We start from the raw sequence: 23422 nt of genomic DNA, 5'->3' as shown, positions 1-23422 counted from the left end.
CTTTGCATCTCATGCCAGTATGGCACTTCAAAGCAAAAATGCCTATTTGTTTAGCTTTTCTATGCACACAGAGTGCTGCAATTGTGTTTGAATAAAGGCTGTTATCAAAGTGTAAGTTGATGTGACTGGACAACTTTAAGAAAAAAATTTAATAAAGATAGTATATTCATTACGGTAAATAGGGCTTGGTCTCTAACCCCATCTTTACTGAGATTAACTTAGGATAATTTTTTTAAAAGATCAGGTAATTTTACATTTTATTAATTTATATTCCCCATTTAGTCAGAACCGGGGTTGTTATAAAACAAGTCCTGTGTATATGCAATTATTCTCAGCTAAGACTGCCTATTTTCACAAGAGCACCATCCTAACAAAGAGGAGGAGCCATGCACTGTCTCTTCTGGGCTGCCTGACCTCTATCTCACATTGCAGTATTTGAAACATAGCCATAGGTAATGAAGATGCTCAGGTGCTAAAGGCCCATTTGCAGTCTGAAGGGCAACCAGCCCAGCAGGCTTCTGCACACACACCCCCACTCTTGCTAATGCCTGCACAAAGCAGATGAGAGCAAAGCATGATTATAGGCACAGTCACAGGCCATCTTCACTTCCAATTACACTTCTGTGTACAAGATTTGACAATGTTTCTTGTTTCTATTGGAAGTAGCTCTTTGCATTTCCATGTCCTGTCAGGATGGTATGCAAGGCGCCATGAGCTCCAGAAGGACATAGCCATTTCCTATCAATTAGGTAATTTTGTATTCACTTTCTTATCTGTCAGACCACTTTCAAGTATTTTCCAAAGTGTCTGTAATACTATCTGTTTCAAAATAGCTCCCAGCTACACTAAAGACCCTTAAGGAAATACGGGAAATAAGGTGTCTGCTGTTGCATCAGTTTGACTGCGCTGAAAGTACAAGAGACAGTTGCCCAGTTCCTTTTCTAGTTCTTGACAAGTAACTTTGTGTCTCATTTCTTTTTGCTTGTGTGTTTACTTGTTTTTATCAATCTTTCTGCTTCTGTTGTTTATACTAGCATTCAAGTAGAGAAGTACTTTGTTGAGGGAAAAAATGGGCAAAATTCAGATGAGAGATTTTATTATAATTTATTTTGTATATTTGCTGGTATTTAAATTGTTTAAATATAAGGAAAAAATGTAGAGGTGTGTTTATACTGATTGATTCTACCCTCCTGCTCTTGCAGCAAAGAACATTTCCTGTATTTCCTCTCTCAGAATTTTACTGCTCTCCAAGGGAAAATATTTGTATCAGATTTTAGACCTCCCTTCTCTTAGCCTCTGTTAGTGATGCGGTTTCCCTTCTCCTGCTGTTCCTACAGCAGCCCCCCATACACTGTGAGGAACCTCCATCTGTGCTTGTTGCAGACTGATTTCTGCCTTACTTGAACACTGCTGCAGCTGGATCTGCCATTCTAGCTGAGGTCTGCCCAGTGTCTTGTACAACAGCCCTGCATTCTTTGACATAGCTGGTAGAGTCCCTGCCAAAATGTTCCTGTTATTTTGTTTGTCCTTCTCACTGTTGTGTTGGATTAGGGATGAATGGCTAATTCATAGTCCTTTTGAGTGGTTGTAGGTTGTTATTAGTGTGTCTACAGTGTAAACATCTGTACCTAAGCTGATCGCTCTCAATTCCTCCCTAGTCTCAAAAGTCACTGGACATCAAATGAGTGGAATCTAAAGCACAATTAATTTCTCTTCCAAGAAGGTGTCTAACAAGTCAAATGAATCACATCTTAGAATGTTTATTACTCTTCTCTGACTGTAAAAAAAAAAAAAAACAACAACCAGAAAACCCAAACTCAAGCTAATCTGTCAAGGACAGATTTAGACGTTGCAGATATCCAAATCAAGAGGAAAAGAATTTGACTTCTTGTGATTCAGAACACTTTCCTTTTTTCTTTTTTTTTCTTTTCTTGGATTTATGTCTTCACATTTTTATTTGTTTTCCACTGCTTAAGTATACTGTTTCAATTATTTCAAATGTCTAATCATATCTTTCAGCTTTGTCTTGAGCACATGGAACAGGCATTGAGTGAAATACAGGTCTAACAGGCTAACTTAGCTTTCTTGTATCTTATAATTTTGAAATATATGTATAACAAAATCTTGTGCTTCTGGGGTAGTTCCTGCACCTTCAGAAGATTCAGTTACTGACTGTACAAAATAGAATCTTGGTCCTTTCAGCTAAGGATTTCTGAGTTACTGGAAAACATCTGGTTACAAAAGGCAACATCTTGCCAGTTTTTCTTGGATAGCAAATGAGTAATAACTTCTGCTTTGTCTGGAATGACTTCGTTTTGTCTTTAAATTCATCAGTGCAATTGCATCTTACAGGTTTTACTAAGGTCTATAGAACATTTAAGTTGAAGGTAGAAAGTTAAGTTAGAAATTTAAGTTGAAGAAAATTACATGGGCCTTGTGTTTTCACTGCTTGGTAATTAAGGCATCTACTTAGAGAAAATTCATATGACATTCATGCAATCCATGTTTCATAGCAAATGGCATAAAATCTTAGGCAGTTTATATTATCAGCTTGTTATCATAGTTCTAAAATTGTGAGATGCAGGATGGTTTTTTAGCATATTCTTTGCCATGCTATAATTAATGCAAGTGATTCTGTAAGAGCTCTGGTATAGCACCTATTTCATTTTGTAGTAAAGTTGCTGATCTTGTCATCTACAGTTGAAAGGAACTGAAATGAAGTTGGGGGATTTACACTGCCATAGAAGTATTAAGAAGTAAGACCCCATCCCACTTCCACAGAATAATGTTCCAAATAGTGCTCCCATTTATTTTAATAGTGTAGATCAGAATGGGGACGAATCTCCAGTAAAACAAAGTGAATCAAGGCAGGGCTAATGCAGCCTTTAACTTATGACCATTTTATTTATTATGCAGACACACACACACACCTCTGCATGAGCAGGTTATTGGTCTGTCATTTCTTGTTTATGGTAATGAGTTCACTTTGGTTTAGTTTGTCAACTTTACATCTATTTATGAAGCTGCAGATAGTTTTAATGAGCCCCATGAAGGTTATTAGGAGCTGAAAGTGTTTGCACAATAAAGCAGTAAGAAATGATGCATGGGCTGTTTGTTTTCATGGCATCTCCAACAGTGCTTGTAAAATATTTTGAGATCCTTAGATTAAAGATGTCTTAACCTAAATTATGACATGTAGATTTTATACATGTGGTGACACATATGCACATACAGATACTGATTGATAGGCAAAGCTCTACAAAACCCTTGTGTATCACTGAGCTGTGAATATTCAGGCCAATAATTATATACTATAGAAATAATATTCTTGAGAGAATGCATTAAATATATCTCAGTGATTCAGTGAATCACAGAATAACTGAATTAGATAGCATTATAGCTTCTCAGTTCCAAGCTCTTACTTTCTCTGCTACCCAAAGTCCGTTTTGGTGGTTAATGACAGTGCTGTGTCCAAAGTTTCATAGGACACTGGTGTAGCACAATATGTTTCTGAACTGCAAAGAGCAATCAATGTTTAAAGTAGTACTGCTAGTCAGGGTCCTTTCTCTGTACCTTCTCCTCATTTCCAAATTCATGTACACCACTTAATCACTGCTGCTCCAGTAGGAGGAAGTAGCAGTGGCTCCAGCCAGTCTTTCACTTCATTCTTCTGCTGTTCTGATCCCTTTAAAGATTCTGTACAAGTCACTGAGAAAACTTTATTGAGAAGATTCGCACTGATCACTGAGCTTACCAATCTTAAAAAGAGTTCTACTTTCCTTTTCTTCCTTTTCTAAGGTCTAACAGTTGCATATAAAAATTAATCTCAGTTCAGGAACTTGCTTTGGTTACAATTACAAGAGCCTTCTGCATGACTTGAGCTAACTAATTAAAATTCTCATTAAAGTCTGAGCCATTGAAGCAGAGAGCTAATACATCATTTTTCTCCACTTTACAGTTTATATATTTGCAGCATCTAATAGCCTTCACAGGAATCATTCCATTCATTCATATGCCTCTAAGTAGTTATATTCTGGCCCATATTTCCAAAAATGGCCCCTATATTTGGCATAATTGAGGTGTTCCAGACTCAAAAAGCCAGTCCAACAAAGTCGTCAGTGTATGTGCACGTGTGGTTTCAGGTCAGTTAGTTGGTTGAGATGTAAAATTTTCCAGTCACTGAAGAAAATAGGTTTTGACCATTTAGCCCCAGTTTCTCATGCATGTGATCACAGGACTCCTCTCTGATGTCTCAGAAGTTGTAAAGCTCCTTATACTATGTCAGATTAGGAACATGGAGCTCTTTGAGGGACACCATTTTTTCCAGGCATCTCAGTCCCAAAACTGCTTTGTGTGGTGTTGACAAGGTATTGCATACCTGAAAGTAGCTACCCCTGAGATTTTATATTTAATGGGAGAAAGTTAAGCACATGTATATACAAATACATGCTCTTTGGGTTTGTGTGTATATATGTGGGAGGAGATGAAGTCTAGAGATCTGTGAATAAATGCTTCTCTATCAAGAGTGTAATCAGAGGAACAATTTCTTATTTTTACAGGCTAACTCAGATTAAACACTGAAAATTATTTCTTTTTTTCCCTTTCACTTACATGGACTTCCAGCCATATCTGCAAACAGGATTTTTACACAGCTGTAGTGAGAAAAAATGTAATTCACACTGAAAACAGCTGTAAATCTTTAGTTTGGATTTATTGGCACTGCCCCTAACCATTCTGATGAATACATGATTAACTTTCATGGATGCCCCGCAGAGGGTAACTAAGGAAAATGTGGATTGATTTCAAGTATATCTTACTATCTTTTCTAGTGTTTAATGGATTACCAAGTGAATTGGTATAGTGAAGCTGAAGCTGCTTTTTAATTAAATATTTTCACTTCTTTTCAGTATACCTCTGCTCTGACCTATGATGCTGTTCAAGTGATGACAGAAGCTTTCCGTAATTTGCGTAAACAGAGGATTGAGATCTCCAGAAGAGGAAATGCTGGAGATTGTCTTGCAAATCCAGCTGTACCTTGGGGTCATGGTGTAGAAATAGAAAGGGCATTGAAACAGGTAGCTTCCCTGGAGTGGATGCTGGGATGAGTGCATGTGTGAAGTTCACTATATTTATGGAAAAAATCTTCTAGTCTCCTAACCTGTCTGGATCTTGCTGACAATAATGTGGAAGTAAAGTCCTCAGGAACCTGGCTAAGATAATATATTGCATATGAAAATGACTCTAAAGTGAATGTTTTTGAAATATGAGTAATCATTTGTGGAAATAAAAATGCATTTTCTAAAAAGAAACAAAATTTTCCTACCATTTCCATTTTCATCTATTATAGGTTCAGGTGGAAGGGCTAACAGGAAATATAAAGTTTGATCAGAATGGAAAGAGAATCAATTTTACAATAAACGTCATGGAACTCAAAAGTACTGGTCCTCGGAAGGTAATTTGAATTGTCTTGCAGTGTCTTTAAAGGTTTTACCATTCTAAGCAATGGGTTAAGGTAGGTACTGAAACATTAGATTAATTAAAGCATGAGTTCTGATAATATTTATTCATGGGTGTATTCTACAGTGGTCTTGCAGAACGAAGTAAATATATGTATTATTTCTTTCTAACAAATATGAATTATTATTTCTGGTAAGTACTACAGAAGAGTGTTTTCCTTTCAGTTTTGCGGATTAAATTTTTTGCTTTCTGATCTGAATTGCTAAATGTGAGCCAGCATTTGGAGAAATATGCTTCTGAATGACAAAATACGCTTCTGAATGACAAAAGCTTTCAAGTGATGTTTTTATAAGCGAGTTTGTCTTCCCGCTCTAATTTCAAATCTTTCAGGAAAAACCAGTTTCTCATGTTTTGCTTATCTGTACTATTTCAGTTTTACAGTGTGTGATGTTGATATTAAAACCTGTTAATATGTGAATAAAAATGGTGTATCTGCTTTAGACAAAGTAATGTGAACAAATGTCATTAGTTCATTCTTTTTACTGTTCGTTGTAGTCTTTCACTACATAAATAGAAATGCTTACAGTGGTAAATCCATAGCCGAAATAGTTCTCTGTGAGCAAATCAAGGGCATAGTAATAACATGCTTTACCTTTTCTGGAAAAGTTCATATTCACTGGTGTCTGTGCATCCTGTACACTCTCTTTAGATTGGATATTGGAGTGAAGTGGACAAAATGGTTGTGAATCCTCTTGACGGCCCTCTCGGAAATGAATCTTCAGGACTAGAGAATAAGACTATTATTGTCACCACTATTTTGGTAATTAACCTCCTATTTTGTCAGAAGACAGTCTGTCCTACAATGATTTGTTTCTCAACATTATGTTAGTTTAAATATACTGTCTTTTTATTATTTGAGGTTGTGAGCTGTTACTCCCTGTGATACATAATAAAATCTAGAAGTTAAGGAAATGTATGTGATTCAGGATATGGTTTTGATCTGTAGAGGATGAATGGTCTTTGAACATCCTAGAAAGTTATGGTTTTTTAAATCTGAAAATGGAAGTTAAATACCTGCTTCCAAAGGAGAGGAACTTTCTGAGAGGCAGAACCATAGTGTTCATTTTAGAGAAGAGATTTTGACAAAGAGACTGGTTCTTATGCTTCAGGATTGTAGCTGCTATGGATTGGTAAAGTGTAAAATGAAATGTTAAATGTTGTATTCTGGTTGTTTAGAAAATTAAATTGTATATTATCATAGAAGAGCTTTTTTTTTTTTGTAAATTACACAGCTTGTTTATCAGTTTGGATGAGCCATAGGTTAGTGTAGGAATTTCTCTGGATGCAAGAACAGTTCTGTAACAACTGAGCAAAGAGGAAATATATTAATATGACTGATGACTCATCACCAATTTTGCTGATGATAGAACTTTAGTGCATAGTTATAGATATCTTACCTATTGTTAAATTAGCAATTTAATAAAAATACAGCCTTGAGAGCCTCAAGTGTTTTCCCAGGGAGAGATGTCGTTGTGAAATAGAAAATAATTTTCTTGTGTAAGACAACAAGCAACTAAATACCTTTGCCTTCTTCCATCGAAACTGTATGAGAGAAAGAAACTGATTTTGGAATTTACTCTTTCTTCTCTGAATGCATAACTCCTGTTAACATTCATGGTCATTATTAACATACTTCTGGGAATCCCTATGCCTGTAAGTATTGTTATTTGTGTATAACTCTGGAGAATGCAGCTTTTAACTGTGTTAAAGACATGTCACATTAATAATTAACAACTAACGTGTACATAGCATGTATGATACAGATGGTATCCGCTCTCTCTTTTCACATGTAAAAGGGAATTTACTAATCTGTGACGTGTACAACTGATGAACATCTCTGTCAAGTAGCTAAGGCAAGTTCTTTCTGTGCAGGAGTCCCCATATGTCATGATGAAGAAAAATCACGAAATGCTTGAAGGAAATGATCGATATGAGGGCTATTGTGTGGACTTAGCTACAGAAATTGCTAAGCACTGTGGATTCAAATATAAGCTCACAATTGTTGGGGATGGCAAGTATGGGGCAAGGGATGCAGACACCAAAATCTGGAATGGGATGGTTGGAGAACTTGTTTATGGGGTAAGAAAATTTCCTATAATAAAGCCATTAAAGATGACTGATGGAAGGAGTGGGATTTGGTTTCGTTTTCTCTCTAGAGTGTAGGAAAGTTATTTAATTAATTTGATAGGAATTATTAACATCTAATGGCTTGAAAAATTTTGAAAGTAAAACCTTAAATTATATTTTAAATGCAAATGAAGTTGGGGGGACGTGAATGCATATTTCATCCTCCTGACCAGGTGAAAAGCTAAGTACTTTGCTAAACTTCTAAATGCCATATGCTTTTAATAGGGCATATATAAAAGCAAAAACTTAGATTACATCAGCCATATGGCTGTATGTATTTCAGTATGAGCTCAACTGAAAATTTCTGAAATTCTCCACAGGATGTTCTCAGTGAAACAAATGTTGCTGGTGTCTCTGCTGTCCTATTTTCTATTTGTGAAATACCATAGAAATGAAACCATTTTTTGCTTTGTTCATTGCATTAGCTATTATTTGCTTTTTTTTCTTCCTTTACAGAAAGCCGATATTGCAATCGCTCCATTAACTATAACATTGGTGAGAGAAGAGGTGATTGACTTCTCAAAGCCCTTTATGAGCCTGGGGATATCAATAATGATCAAGAAGCCTCAGAAGTCCAAGCCAGGAGTGTTTTCCTTTCTTGATCCGTTAGCATATGAAATCTGGATGTGCATTGTTTTTGCCTACATTGGGGTCAGTGTAGTTTTATTCCTGGTCAGCAGATTTAGCCCATACGAGTGGCACACTGAGGAATTTGAAGATGGAAGAGAAACGCAAACTAATGAATCAACTAATGAATTTGGGATATTTAATAGTCTCTGGTTTTCCCTGGGTGCCTTTATGCAGCAAGGATGCGATATTTCGCCAAGGTTGGTTACTCACTCATTTCAACTTTGTGCATTTTTGGTCTCAGCCATCTCAGCCAGAAGAGGTTCATGGTGCATATATTTTCATTCTTGGAGAGAAATTATTGCAATGGTTTTTTTCCTCCCTAAAGTCACAGAAGTCCTTGAAATAAAAGCACTTGTCTGTGACATAGGGTCAGGATGTAGTTGATCGATACCGTCTTAATGTCGATCATAAATTTTCCAAGTGGATTTATATACACCATGAAGAGACTGTAAAATGCATAAGGTTCACATCATTCCATGCCTTCTTGGAGGGGTACCGTGTTTTTGCTGCATATTCCCATTTTACAGTTGACAGTGCACATGGTTCACAACAACTGTAGTGGGAAAAAAGGATAACATACTAGTCACGAACTACACAGGCAGCACTTTCCCTCTAAAACTCACTACATATCATAACATGGTTATGAACACGTTCTTACTCCCCAAGAGAGCCTTGAACTGAAATAAAAGTCTCATGATGGCTCTAATTTCATGAGGGTATTTGCAAAACACTACTGTTTTTACATGTCCTAGTTTCAGAGAACTCACAAAGGAAGTTGCGAAAATGAATCTGAAGGTCCAGTTCATAAGTGCTTAATTCCTCATGGATTTTCTTCTACTTGATTAGGGACAACTGTAAAGCACTTAATTCCTTTGCAGTTTATTAAATATTCTATTTTGCTTGTGCACAAGTGGTTCTAGCCTTGTTTCAGCAATGTGGTAAGTAGGTAGGTAAATAGCTGTTTGCTGCTTGAAGGAAATACAGTAACAATTTAAATAGGGCAGCTGGGTTTAAGGAAATCAAACCAGAAGACTTAGTTAAAACTGCTTAGGATAATTACATCTTGTAAACATCCTGAATTAAGACAGGGAACAGGTCAATTTCTAGCAAGGCTGGTGGTTGGTGGTCAAAATAAATCATACCAAGGGAGCGTTTCTTAGATATAAGTCATGCATCCCAAAAGGCAAAAGCAGGTTTTCAAGTTGTTCTGCTGCAGAAAAAGCAGCATTTATTGTGTGAAAACTTAAGCAATTCTGTGTAAAGGCTGCTGTATCACAGAGGGAGATGCCAGCCTTTATGATGAAAGATGCAATGCATTTGGCATGGAACACAATAAGAATTTTATGCAAGAGACAAGACAGTGAAGAGGGCAAATTGTTGCAGATCATGAGAAGTTGTGTTAATTTCACTCCTGTGGGGTTTTTGTATTGATTACACACTTCACAGCTGGAGTTGACTGCTAAGTCACCTATTAGTACAAAATTTTTTTTATTGAATCAAGGCTATAGTAGAATTATGATCCTTTTCTTGTTATCATTGTTATTTTACTAGCTATGAAAGCACAATGGTTGTTTTATATGGTTTGATAGCTTTTGAAAGGTAGTGCAAGAATAGTGATAGCAAATAGTCATCACAAAAGGTGCATGAAACTCAATTTTGGATATTCAATATTTAGTTTCAGTGAAGCATTTAACTTTATTTCATTGCAAACATAATTTGGAGGAAGGTAGTTAGTTTGTATATTATCTGTTTATTATAAAAATAGAAAGGGGCTAAAAAAAACTTGTTACTTCTGATTTTGCAAAACATTTCACTATGGAATTTAAACTGCCTACAGATGAATCAGAGTAAATATAAAAAGGACTATCTTCAGGCATCAACAAACTACCTTTCTGAAGTTAAATTTTGCACTATGGCAATCATTTCTCTTATAAAAATGACAATTGCTCTAAGGCTTTTAGAGTAGACAAGTTACCAGGATTCCCTGAGTCTGAAATAGAAGGTGGTCCTGAGTAAGACTGGGCCACCTGGAAATGGTCTGTAATAGCAGTCCCTATGTTGCCTCATGGGTAGTAGAGGAACAAAAGAATAGAATAATATATTATATGATAATCATAACTTAGAGCAAAGTTTTCCTCATCTTTTCTGAGAAGTGAGTGTGCTCTCCATTCTGCCAGATAATGCCTTTCTAAGTACAAAATATGGTGCACAAATTTATGTAACTGTTGGCAGAAATTTTTGTTTTAGTTCTTAAAGGTCTGGTAAATAAGGTGCCTCTAAAGTGTGGGTTCATACTAGCACATTTTAGAAACTTTTCAAAATGTACATAAAAAAAGAAGTCTGTGACAGACTGGCTGGGGAAATGTTGAATACAAATGACACCCCAAATAATTCTACTTGTAAAATTCATGTGGGAGCATAATTTCTGGATTCATATTGAGCTTATTCTTTTTTCACAAAGTCAGTGGCTTATAGATCATGGACTTTTGAAAATTGTTGTCATTTATAGTGTCATCAATACAATATAAAGTTCCATAAAGTTGGTAGTTATTAAATACACATTGACAGATTTTACCTTGCAAATACATAATATAATATAATCAGTATATCTTATAACTCAATATTTTACTTGTAGAATTAGCTGATATTCTAATTACCTCCATTTCAAAATAAGTATGTGATGTTTTTTCAAAGGTGATGGAAAGCATGTTTGCAGAATACATCTCACTTTAGAATGAGTTTGAAATAATTTTTTTTCTATGGTCCTTTTGATAACACGTTTTGGACCTCATCTGACTTGATTTTCTTGTAGTAGAGTGAATTAGTGAGACTGTTGTGATATGGAATAAATCTTTCTATGTCAGAATTATGACAGAAATTTTATACAGTAGCAATTAGAAAAAATAATTTGTCCAGAATTGGTTGCATTTAATTTGGTTCCTGTGATTCCTAATTTGTTTACTTAATGAATACAGGAGACACACCAAGACATACCTGAGCTACTGCAATGCCCTAGTACTAGACTTTCAGCTGCATGCACATTTCTGCCAAGTAATTAAGCACATCTCCAAAGATTATATACTGTTTCCTATAATATCTTGTTTGAAAACAAAGTAGTAATTAATTTCAAAGTTTAAAGGATCGCGAAAAAAAATTCCAAATTTGACAATAATGTAATATCAGTATTTCTCTTATATTAGTTTTCTGTTATTGAAAATTACTGAGTTGAGTTATGTGCTTTATACTGTTTTATAAATTTTCTTGAGTTCTCTTTTCTTCTTTCTTCTTGAGCAGGAGAAGCAAAACACAGATCCATAAGAGCCCACCTGCTGCAGTTATAAACATCAGATTATTATTATTTTTAAAAATATACTTTCTTCACCATTCTTCTGTATTATCACTGATTTCATGTCCAGTCCTCTGTTTGTTAAATGCTTGTATCTTCCAAAAGTCGTGTGCACTTTTTAGCCTATAGATATTCCCTGGGCAAGCTTTCCTTACAAATAATGCTATTTGTTTCTCAGTACAGGTTGTGTACAGCAGCATAAGCCATTGTTTTGTGGAAATCAGTCTTTGTCTGAATGTCTTATAAAAACAATCAAGGCCCTTGATTTTAAAGTGCATACTGGTTTATCTGAAAGCACTGTTTCGCTGATTTTGTTTGATCCTCATCATAATGTCACACAAAATCGCTTCAGAGGGAACAAAAAGTTTGTGTTAAATATAGCACATTATGATGGGAGCAGTTTCCTTCAAGTCTTCAAGGGTTGTCAAAACTTTGAAGAACTGGATCACTAGGTTCTCCCAAAAGAAAACTCTGGAGTCCTGATTTCAGCAAAGTCCAGGAGATCCAGTGGAGAATGCCTTGATTTCCCATACGATGCATATGCAGAGCTGGACTCTGAGATAGCCTGAAATGCTTCCCTATAGTATAATGCATCATTTGCATAAAACTGATAACGTGTTCCTTTTTAGGACTTCCATTTCACTTTACAAATCCATTTCATACTTGTTACTAGATCCCTGTCGGGGCGCATTGTTGGAGGTGTGTGGTGGTTCTTTACCCTCATCATAATCTCATCCTACACGGCTAACTTAGCTGCCTTCCTGACGGTTGAGAGGATGGTGTCCCCCATTGAAAGTGCAGAGGATCTTTCCAAGCAAACAGAAATTGCTTATGGAACATTAGATTCTGGCTCCACTAAAGAGTTTTTTAGGGTAAGAATCTCTACTTTTTTTTTTTTTTAAGATTGTTTTAAGTAGGTCTTCCATCATGTACATGTGTTTTCCCTTTTTCCCTTGGCTTTATTAAAAGATTGCTATGAAAGTGTGATCTGCACAGCTCAACTCACAAGTATAAGTGTTCCTGTTTATTTGTAATTTACATTTTATTATTTATATACAAACATAAGGGTCTTGATATAAATATGTGAAGCGACATTACCTAAAGAAATACTCCACTATACAGTGAAAAACAAGGTATGTTTGAAGAAGGAAGTTGATGTCATTTATCTGTTTCATAGCTCTGCTATATTTTAGGTACCCATACAGTGAATAAGAACATGGGAAGGTGCATATTCATGTTTTAATAAGTATTCTACATGATTTTTCAAGATTGCAGATGGGGAATGGGATATAATCCTGTCAGTTGCCATAGAAAATACATGCCTGCTTTTAAAAACAGTTCTTACTTGTACTTGTGTTATATTAATGCCTTGGAAGCCTGTCAGTCCTCACCTCCTGCCTCTGGGTATTGCAGTTTTAAAAATACATGAAACTTCCAATGTGTGAGTCTGAGGCTACCCTTGAGACATCAGCTAGCCTGGTGAAATCCATCCAGCAAATGAGTGAGAGACTAAGGCTGCTGAGAGAATAAGCCCAGAACGGCCTCGCCTTGTCTGTGTGCTCTGTGTGTCTCTCACTGTATGAAGGAAACACATCTGAAGTGCTAAAATAGAAAGAAACTTCTGTTTTCATGCTTTTTAGTGCATGATGTTACATTTAACAAACTGTGTTTTAAAATAGTTACAAATAATTCATTTATATTTCAAACATACACTGACATGAAAATGAAATTAAACATATTCTCACAGATTTTTTTATATACTGTATAATTAGAGCAGTAACTTCTAGGTTATAGTTTTCACTGGAGCCTATAATGCATGCTTAAGTGGTAATGGACTAAATAAGAATCGTATTTGTCTCAACTGTAGAAATATTCTGATTTTGAAGATAGGTTCAGTAATAAAACCTGCTGCTGATTGCATTCCTGTTGGCTAAACCAAAACTAACATCAGGTGTGTGAGCTGGTAAAAATGAGACTGGGTTTGTACTAAGAGTCTTTAGAAGCATTTAGAAGCATACAGGCATGTTTCTGGTTTTGTGAACATAAACCTTTTAGAACACTCTACAAGGGGGTTCCTGGGGATTGAATGTGAATTAACAGTAGGTCACTTCTTTTGAATAGTTTCTCTCTTAGAGATTTTTAAGCATTTATATTTTAAACAAAAAGTGTTTGTATGTGCATGCATTAGTGTCTAGTTGTACTCCTAGCATATATGTACATATTTCCACTTTTACACAATGGTGTTCCTGGCGATTGCTTGAGCACTAAAAAGTTACTTTTGTAAAAATTAGGTAGAGGGTTTGTGAGGGCATATTCTTCATCTTTGGTTTAGTTATATTTGGGTCTGCACAAACAAAACTAATGATCTCTGGAAATTTCTACTCAGCAATTTCTATCACAAGTTATATCACAGTATGTGCAAAACAACTTCTTAACCTGATGCCTCTATCTACTGTTTCCTAAAAATCACTTAAACTTGTCCAGTTACTTTTCAAGAAATAACAACTGCCAGCATTTGTTTTCAAGAGGCCTGAAACCCAAGTTTCAAGATGATACTCTCTCTGCTGAAGACAATGTGAAAGCTATCTCTATCACTAAGGAGATTAAAATTTCTAGATACTCTATACCTAGAGTATATCTGTATTCTGACTGGATTGGACTGGATGTGTGATTTTTATATGACCTGAAATTAGCACTCAAATTCTTTGAACAGCTGAAAACAACTTGAATGTATTTCTAGCAGCAAGTTAAAATGGTCTGGCTTCTGCTCTGTCACTCCCAGGAATTATAAAACACATACGGGGTTTTTCAGTTAGTCTGTTTTCAGGAAGTAGCATTATTTACAAGTTTGTTTTCTATCGATGGAATGTGTACTGAATCTTCACTAGCAGAGCCCTAATTTCTGGGTCAGCACAAAATTAAAGGTAGTTGTGTACTGGGGATGAGAACAGAACACCGAATTATCTTTGCTACTAAAACATGTTTTGTGATAACACATGACACAATTGAAGAAGAGATGTTTTGCAGTACTTTTCAGAAAGGAATTCTTGGAAATTGCTTAGATGGTGAACGTTGCCTGAAAAATCCTGTTTGGAATAGCTGAATATATATGTGTGTAATGTTAGTTGAAAGAGGTGGGGTCAAGCCTTTTTTCAGCTCCTTACTGCTCATCACATATCCTATAGACAGTAGCACACAAGGTAGCCCATATCACTTGGGGATAACATCCTTGCCATTCATGACTAAAGAATGTGTTGCCTTTGCACTTTACCCCAATTTAGGTAGGCACTTCCTAGATTTAAAGGTAGTATGGACCTGCAGGAAGTATTCTTGCCAAGAGTGCCTAGAGCATCACTTGGCACTGCATCAAGAAACATAACTGAGAAAAAGAGATGAAAAAGCATTGTGCTCTCGTGTTTCTAGTGCTGCTTTAAGATGAGAAGCAGAGGCTTGGTACATTCTACATAGGAAATACCAGTACAAAAATAATGGATTTTAAAGTATTCTTAAAATAAAAAAAAAAAGGTGACAAAAATAATGACACAAACATCATCAAGATACTATTGCTTGTTAGTAATAATCTTATAGATAATTTTGTAGCTATAAGTCTACAGAGACAGAATGTTTTTTCTTTAATGACAGATCAATCTGGTCTCTGTAAATACCAGAATGTGTAGTAGTTTTCCTCAGGAGATCTCAGAGTCAGTACTAGTAGAATCACAAGTACAATCCACGTCTAGAGAGCTCTGTTCCGCTGAGTTGGGATATTTACCACTTCTGATTCTTCCTAATGCCTCTGCTTTATAGATAGTCCTTGCAGAGTTCTTAGTGCAACTGAAAGCCTAAACAAAGGTATATAATGCATTGCTTTTGCATTTTCTTTTGGGTTATGGGCAAAACAACAAAGTAAGTGTGGCCATGGTTTCCCCAAAGTGCATTGTTTTTCTGAAATCAGTAGTGGATTGTAGTGGTGAGAATGCAGATAAGTCTGCAAGCACCGCCGGGAAAATTCAGGAGTCATTTCACTTGGTCTTGTGCATCATCATCTCTCTAATTGCTGGGTCACAGGTACTACCTGATGGAGAGCTACATGGTGGGCAGTGAAATGTTGTCGCTCCGGTACGTCTTGGTGACACTGTCCACAGTCGCACGCTGTCTTTGCCTTGCGTGATTTCACAGTTGGTATGTGCATTAGCCAGGACACGTAGTTGTGCTTTGAAGGGGAAAAAAGTCACTAACCCAAAAAGATAGTCTACTGCTCACCTGCCACTGCAGAAGCTAATTTGAAAGCATTATCTATATGTGTTAGCTTTTCACGTACTTTCATGGGCTACGGCACTGGAACAAAGAATCAAAGTAAATATTCAGGCATTCCCTGGAACACTGACATACTTTTCACCTGCTTGAAGGTATATTGAAAATTAATATCAAAATGATACAAGAACAAAAGTTAATTATTTTTACAGTTCTGTCATATTTTTGCTGTATTCCTAACGCTGCTCATTAAAGATATGTACAAATTGGATAGACAAATCAAATCAATCATCCCACCTTTTTTTCCATTTCAGAAGATGAATTGTAACTATATGGAAGGTAATAAGGCATCTCAAAAAGAAAATGATGTGCAGAGAAATAACTAATTTATTTTCTCTCTGCATTAGTTTTTATTTAAAATCTCTTCATATTACCTATTTTTGAACCTATAGTGTAACATGGACAGACCAGTCTGTTTCATTGTAAATGTTTTGGTGGCCTTTAAGAATAGATCCTCTGCCAAAATAAAAGCAAGTAGAACTGCTCCATAACAGGGAAGTATCCCTTATCTTTCACTGAGAAGACTGTTTAAGAGTTGCTTATTCTTGCTGAAGAGGCAAGAGTTGCAGAATGAAAAGGTGGGCATTGGAAACGTGCTGGAAGGATCACAGTCCTTACAATCTTGTAGAGAAATCCTCTCACACAGTGGAAAGCCAGAAACAAACATAAGAGCTGACAAGAGCTCGAGTCATTTCTGCTGCAAAAGTGTTGTTTGTTGGGAGGCAATGAAAATTTGGCCTGAAGGAAAGTAGCAATGTCTTTTCCGAGTATCTTCAACAAAAGCCCAGTGCCTCTGCTTTAAGTATTTTGAAATATTTTTTAATTTGTAAAAGTATTTATGTTAACAATTGCATTACAAGAGGGGATGCAAAAAAAAGCATACAGCATATGAACCTCAATCTGCCTTCATGCACATCAAGATACTGAGATTTCTAAAAAAAAAACAAAACCACAGAAATCTTTAAAACTGGTGCGAAGAGAAGAAACATGATTTTTTCTTTAAATTAAGTTGAGGTTAAAAAGCTATGAATCATACCTCAGCCTCAATTTTTGAAGTTTGAGATGCAGAAGAAATACAGAACATACATTTCCAGAGTTTTATTTTGACTAGCTCCACAGAAGCCTCTGAGAGGCGAACGAGTTGAAAGACTCAGCCATGAAATACCCTGTAACATTTGCTATGAACTCTGCTTGATACTTTAAGAGGCAGAGAGGGTGTAGGACTGGCACTTCATAGATCTGCAAAGCAGATGTGCCTGGAGAGTGCGGGTTTGGCTCTTTAGATTGATAGGAGAAAAAGGTCCACAGCTGAAATAGTGAGGAGAGTCAGATCTGAGCCCCGAGTTGGTGCAAGGACTGCCTTTGCATCCAATAGCATATTATTGAGGATATGCTTATACTTTCCTATCACTTTTTCTTCTTTTTTCTCTACATCTTTTACTCAGAGTTTGAATTGAGACTCAGGAGATTGAGAATTTTTGTTTGGACTTAGTTGTTTATTATATCTTATCAGTAATACAGCTGCACAGTGTGTGCCTCCAAGGTTGACAAGTTTTCCAAGCCTTTTAAAGTCTAAACTAACCAATTATATGTTTTTACTTACAATCTAATTACTAACTTTTCATGTTCTGCAATGTGGAACTTTTGACCCAATGACAGAACATTCAGATTTGTGAAGAAGAAGGAGAAGAAAGCAGACATAAATCCACACCCCAAATCCTCCATATTGTAACCTATTATTACCTGTATCTTCTAAACCTAGTTTTCTACATTTCTACATATTTCACCCAGTGACATAACTTTTAATTACACAGCAACAACCTCAGTGTTACCACACAATTTAGGAAACTTCCCAGGGTTTTGGATCGAATACAGTGTGTTTCTGAGGATCAATGCCTATCAGCACTGAAAGGCTGAAATTCTCAGAACCCAGGGTTCCAACATCTCCCCCTCCTGTTTGATACAGAGGGTTCAAGTGATTAATTTTCACTTGTCTCTTGTTTTTTGAGGTCCTTGCATCTGGACAACAGAGAAGAATTGATTTAGGCCATTTTGAAAGTTATTTTAAAAGAAATAATGCAGTAATCAGTACTTTCTTTTTTTCCTCATAGCATCTATTTTTGTTATTTTTTAGATTTTTTTTTTCTCTTTCCACATTACCCTTGCTATGGTTTAGAAGCATCTTTTATTTTCCAGCCTGTATGTATTTATAGTTGGTTTATTCTCAATTGTTACAGTACATTAATAATTATTATGTAGATCTTTTTCTTCTCAGTGTTTATTTTCCTGACACATTATACCTGAATGAGCAGAAGTGTACTTTGTTTGCCATCCAAGATCTTAGTTTGCTTTGTACAAATGCATTAATATTTCTTTATCTTTTCTAGAAATAATTTTCTCCCAATTCTATCACACTTTTCTGGTAACCATTTTGATCATAGTGACAGATCTGTGTTTCTTTTGTTTTTATCAGCTGATGATCTCCAATTTTATTGCAGATTTTCTTACTGGTCCCAAATTGCTGGATCATGCTTTTGAACTAGAAAGTTTCATTTCTATCATTCTAGTGATGAGAATTTTCCATTTCTCATATATAATAAATAAATCATTTTCCATTGTCTGTGTTTTGACATCCCAATTTCCTTTCTTACTAATCTTAGTCATTTCTGTCTTGTAATGTTTTCACTTTAAAATGCCATCTGAAGCTGTGTATGCTATACCAAAAGAGGAGTTCGAATGCTTTTTCATTCCTCAGTCCAGGCAGTATGTTTATGGTTCTAGACTCCAAGAACAGCATTTGCACTTCTCTACAGATTTGTGACTACTTGAAAAAGTACTTTTGTGTTTTGGTATTCAGTTTATTCCTGCTCCCCCAGTATGGGTGCAATGAGTTATTTTTCTTTTCATTCATCTTGATCATCTCTTTTCTGTACCCTCATTCCTATTACTTAGTCATAGAATGGTTTGGGTTGAAGGGACTTTAAAGATCATCCAGTTTCAACCCCCCTGCCATGGGCAGGGACACCTTCCACTAGACCAGGTTGCTCAGAGCCCCCATCCAGCCTGGTCTTTAACACCTCCAGAGATGGGACATCCACAATGTCAGGTGTTCCAGTCTTCTTTGACATTAACCTCATCAAAAACAAGACTAAGGTATATATTTAGATTGTGGTCATTTATGTAGATTGTCTTTGTTCTCTTCATTTCTTCACACCATAGAGCAGATATACTTTCCTTTCTGGCATTCTTTTTTTCACTTGTGAGGTTTGAAAACCTGCCGTTGTTTGCTGGATTTTCTTCAGTTCACAACATACCGCGTGCTGTCTCCTCTTTGTTACCAGGTTTCATCTAAGCAAATTGAGATCCTGCTTACAAATCTACATTTGTATTACAGTGATGTTGCAAAGCTTTGGTAGTAGATGCCACAACATGACTGTAACACAATTGTCACAATCAGAAGGTTTATTACAGTGAAGTAAGTTCTAGGAGTGGACAGCGTACTTTCCCTTGTCATCAGCACTTCAAAACTGTAGAAATTAGGTTTTTGTGACATTTATCCAAGTTTTCAAAGAAATGGTATTGAAATGATCTGCTTTGATTTTATGAACATGCTGAATTGTGGGGAGGAATTTCAATTCTGAGGAAATTGAAATTAGTAAGTCTCAGAGGAGGAGTCATTTCAGCAGTATTTTAATGGCACTTAAATGATTTGGGAACATACCTTGGTAAGAACAACCTTGGTCGCTTAACTCTTTAAATCACATGGAGAATATGATGATTATATAAGGTCATTGTCTTGCACATTTCTGGAGAAAATTATTTAAATACACTTTCGAGGAATTAATTCATGAAGTAGAATGTTTTAGATTTTTTTATTAGTAAGACCAAATATATTAAAGATATTTTTGGTAGCTCAATTAAGTAATGGAAACTGAAAAGCCATAAAATGGCATCTTAAGAAGATGTAAATAATTTTTACCATTACTGAATAATCCATATATTACAAAATTTAGAAATTACATTCATTTGAACTTACTCACCTTAAGTATTCACCCAGTATAAATGCTGGTGCTTCAAAGTACTTAATCTTCAGCTAATTAAGTAAAAAATAATAGTTCTATTGTTTTCTGTGTGGGTTTTGGTTTTTTTTGATCTATTAATATTTTATTTACTGACTAAATTAGCAAGTTTGGGGTTTTATTACACTTTTTAGCTACTGGTAACATTATCACTTCCTGTCCTTTTGTTCAGGAAGGTCAACAAGAATGGAAGGTGAACAAGATGGTTTCACAAATCATGTTTGAGGATTGGAGATCTATTCCCACAGTACAAGATCGTCATGTAGTAGAATGTTAGTAGTTTGAAGAGCTGTTTCTGTCAATGGCATACTAATTACAGCACCCCAGTTTTAAGAATAATAGGTCTTTGAATGTCAAAATAGTTATGTCAAAATGGGTTATCTGATGACCCACAAAATAAAGTTAATTAAGTTGATAAAGCTGTGCATAAATTAATTTTCTAATTAGCTTCTTAATGAAGCTACATTTGAATAGGATGTGTACTTTGTAATAATAATCATAATAATAAAATAAATTTTAGATATAATAAAATCACAATATATTATAATTATAGATTGAATAATTATTATTTATTAATCTATATTATATCTTTATAATTTTAAAAATTTATATAATGAAGTTGATATCGATAATAATAATTATTATATTAATAATAATAATTTTCATCGGCAAAATGCCCCGTGGTGACATGATACTAAAAAAAAATGTGTCAGTGCCTGGGACATTTTTGTATCATTGTATTGTTGTAGAAGTCTTAAATAATGGGACCAAAAATATTCATCGTGAGTATTAGGGTCTTGTACTGTCATTTTAGTGTTGGTAGTAACACCAAAATGATAATTAACTTTTAACATTTCATGTATACACTGAGTGTCACCTTGCAGTAGCAATCAGCCACAGTAATTAAGAGCAATGCAGATCATTTCCATACTCGTGCATTCTTGTAGTCATTATGGCTGTCTAGAATGGTTCTGGTATTTGCAGTGCATGATAGCAAGTGTGGGAGCCCAGCTTGCACATGGGGCATCCTGCATTCACAAGGATTCTGTTTCCTCAGGATGCTGTCCCCCGTTGATAATGACTGCATGCTTTTCCATGTTTTTTTAAGGAGATGAAGGGCCCCATATTTACCACTGTGGAGGAAATTAACTTTAGCCCAGCCAATACAAGCACAGCACAGAAAAAAAAAAAATATGGTCAGCTCTAGCACTGGCCAAATCTAAGTAACAATGCACTGTGCTTTTAGTTCTTGTAGCATGTTTTGCAGTGTATTTGAATTAGGATGTGTACATGTGCTTTTTTTAAATTATCCAATAAAGTGGGCTTTATGAGTGAGTGTGTGTGTGTGTGTACACAGAATGCTAGGTGTCCTCTTAACACTGCCATTGTCTACATTTAGCTCTACCTTTCAAATAAATACAAATTCTGAAATAAGGAAGGAAATGAAATGGCACAGTTCTGAAAACAAAGTGTATTACTGAATATATTGTGTAGCAATATAAACAAAAATTTAGAAGTCACCCATATTCCCTACAGAGTGGCTCGCTGCTCTTATTTTTTAGGAATCTAAAGGCCGACGACTAGGTAGGGCTCCAGACTCAGAACTGTATGAATTCCAGTGTGAAGTTTTTCAGTGTTCATGGCTGCAGAGGACTGCACGGTCATGGCAAATCCTGAGTGTTATTTTCTGGTGACGTTCTTACGGAATGTCTTACAGATTGTCATTTTCACGATTGCTGGGTCAGATATTCCTACCTTCATCCATACAGCAAGGACCCTGTGAGCCATCTAGTGGGAGGTTTCTTCTTAACACTTACCATTTGGGAAACCTGCTCCTTGCAACCTTTTCCTGTTCACCTGCCCACCTGATAGTACACAATGATGGTTTACTTTGTGAACTGGCTCTTCAGAAATGGTGCAGTATGTAATTTTTTAGGATTCTCCTAGTTTTTAAGGTCATATGTTTTGGGATCATTTGGCTGGAAAGAAGGAATATGTATGCAATATGGTAGATATTCCAAGAATCTGAGAAACTCACTGTGCCTTCAGCACACAGTTATTTTTCTGTCATTCTGGTTATGCTGAGTATATCCAAGTCTTTTGGTATATATGGGTATAGTGAGTATGTATAGATCAACAGATCAGAACATCCGACAACTGGTCTGCAAGAGAACTTGCAAAGAGCCAACTGTGCCAATGTATATGTAGATTCTGGTAATACTTAGAAAATTTAGATGTTAGAAAACTTCCAGTGGTTCTTGGTACTGCCAGAACCTTTCATACTAGTAGACACACAGAGACCAGGGAGAAATCTGAGCCTCAAAATCTTCCTAGACTACATTTCTGGACATGAAGATCAGGGTAAGTCTGGGAAAATACTAATGCTGTACCACGGGAACAGTGAAGCCTTGGGAGATTACTGAGGGTGTTACTGATGCTTTTACACTTCATTCATTCATTTTTTAAATGGTGCCATTATAGATATTAGAGCAGAACTGCAGTTTTGAAGTGTATGTTATATTTTTAGTTGCGAAGTGCATCTATAAATTTCATCATAGCACAGATTTAGTATATTAGCACGTAAAATAGTAATATCTGACCTTGACTTGTCCATGTGTCCTGCTGTTTCTTTGATAGCACTGCTTCCTTTCTGATAGCATCTAGGTGTTTTCCTCTATTTTCTTCCAGGTTAAAAAATAACAATCAGTTGGTAGTTAAAACTGCCAATTATAGTTATAACTACCAATTGGTTAAAGCAAAAGAAACATACTTCGGGTAAAAATCTTTCTGAAGGAAAAGCCTGACCTGTTGTGTTGAGTTGGAGAGGCACGTGGAGTATTAGAACAACCTTGAACCAGGTGCCTCACTATTAATGTTCCCTTTGGCTTTCACAGCAATTTTAGTTTTCTCTGTGGAGCAATCTGAAGTTTTCTAGTGCCACTGACACATTTCAGCTCACCTCTTGTTTGCATAATGCACAGCTGCAGAGCTGCAAAAAAGATTATCTTGTTTGAGTGGGAACTCCTGAATAACATTTTGCTGAAGTTTGAACATAGACCTTATATTTTAATCTGGCACGCCTCTTATAAAATGGAAGTAGCACTGTTTGTTTCAAATCTTCAACATACACGTAACAAATTAAAAAAAAAAAAATACAGTGACAGCATGATATTAATAGAAAAAGAGAATGCAGGAGCTGCCATCTTTCAAAGCTGGATAATAAACTTGTCTCAAAAGTGACATGATCATATTTTCCCAGGTGTGCTTTTGCTGTCCCCATAAAGATTAGTTAATTAGGCTTCATATTGTCTCCACAGAGATCTAAAATTGCAGTATTTGATAAAATGTGGACCTATATGAAAAGTGCAGAACCATCTGTGTTTGTGAGGACTACAGCAGAAGGGGTAGC

The 23422-nt window shown here is 35.9% G+C and overlaps 1 protein-coding gene across 2 annotated transcripts in view; it reads left to right on the top strand.

The window, feature by feature from the left end:
- Positions 1-23422, top strand: part of GRIA2 (glutamate ionotropic receptor AMPA type subunit 2) — a gene marked incomplete at both ends in the record, with an annotated part of 87139 nt that overhangs the window by 60827 nt on the left and 2890 nt on the right. For both annotated transcript variants that reach the window (XM_082282535.1, XM_082282534.1), the window contains 7 exons: positions 4908-5075; positions 5348-5452; positions 6167-6277; positions 7390-7596; positions 8101-8471; positions 12294-12492; positions 23331-23422. The exon at positions 23331-23422 is cut by the window's right edge and continues 156 nt beyond it. In XM_082282535.1, coding sequence (XP_082138661.1) covers positions 4908-5075; positions 5348-5452; positions 6167-6277; positions 7390-7596; positions 8101-8471; positions 12294-12492; positions 23331-23422 — 1253 coding nt within the window. The remainder of the gene's footprint in view (positions 1-4907; positions 5076-5347; positions 5453-6166; positions 6278-7389; positions 7597-8100; positions 8472-12293; positions 12493-23330) is intronic.

The sequence above is a fragment of the Coloeus monedula genome, assembly GCF_965178545.1.
Source record: "Coloeus monedula genome assembly, chromosome: 5".
In the NCBI taxonomy this organism is placed as follows: domain Eukaryota; kingdom Metazoa; phylum Chordata; class Aves; order Passeriformes; family Corvidae; genus Coloeus; species Coloeus monedula.
Note: the sequence above shows the minus strand (reverse complement) of the source record. Positions and strands in the feature narration are given on the sequence as shown.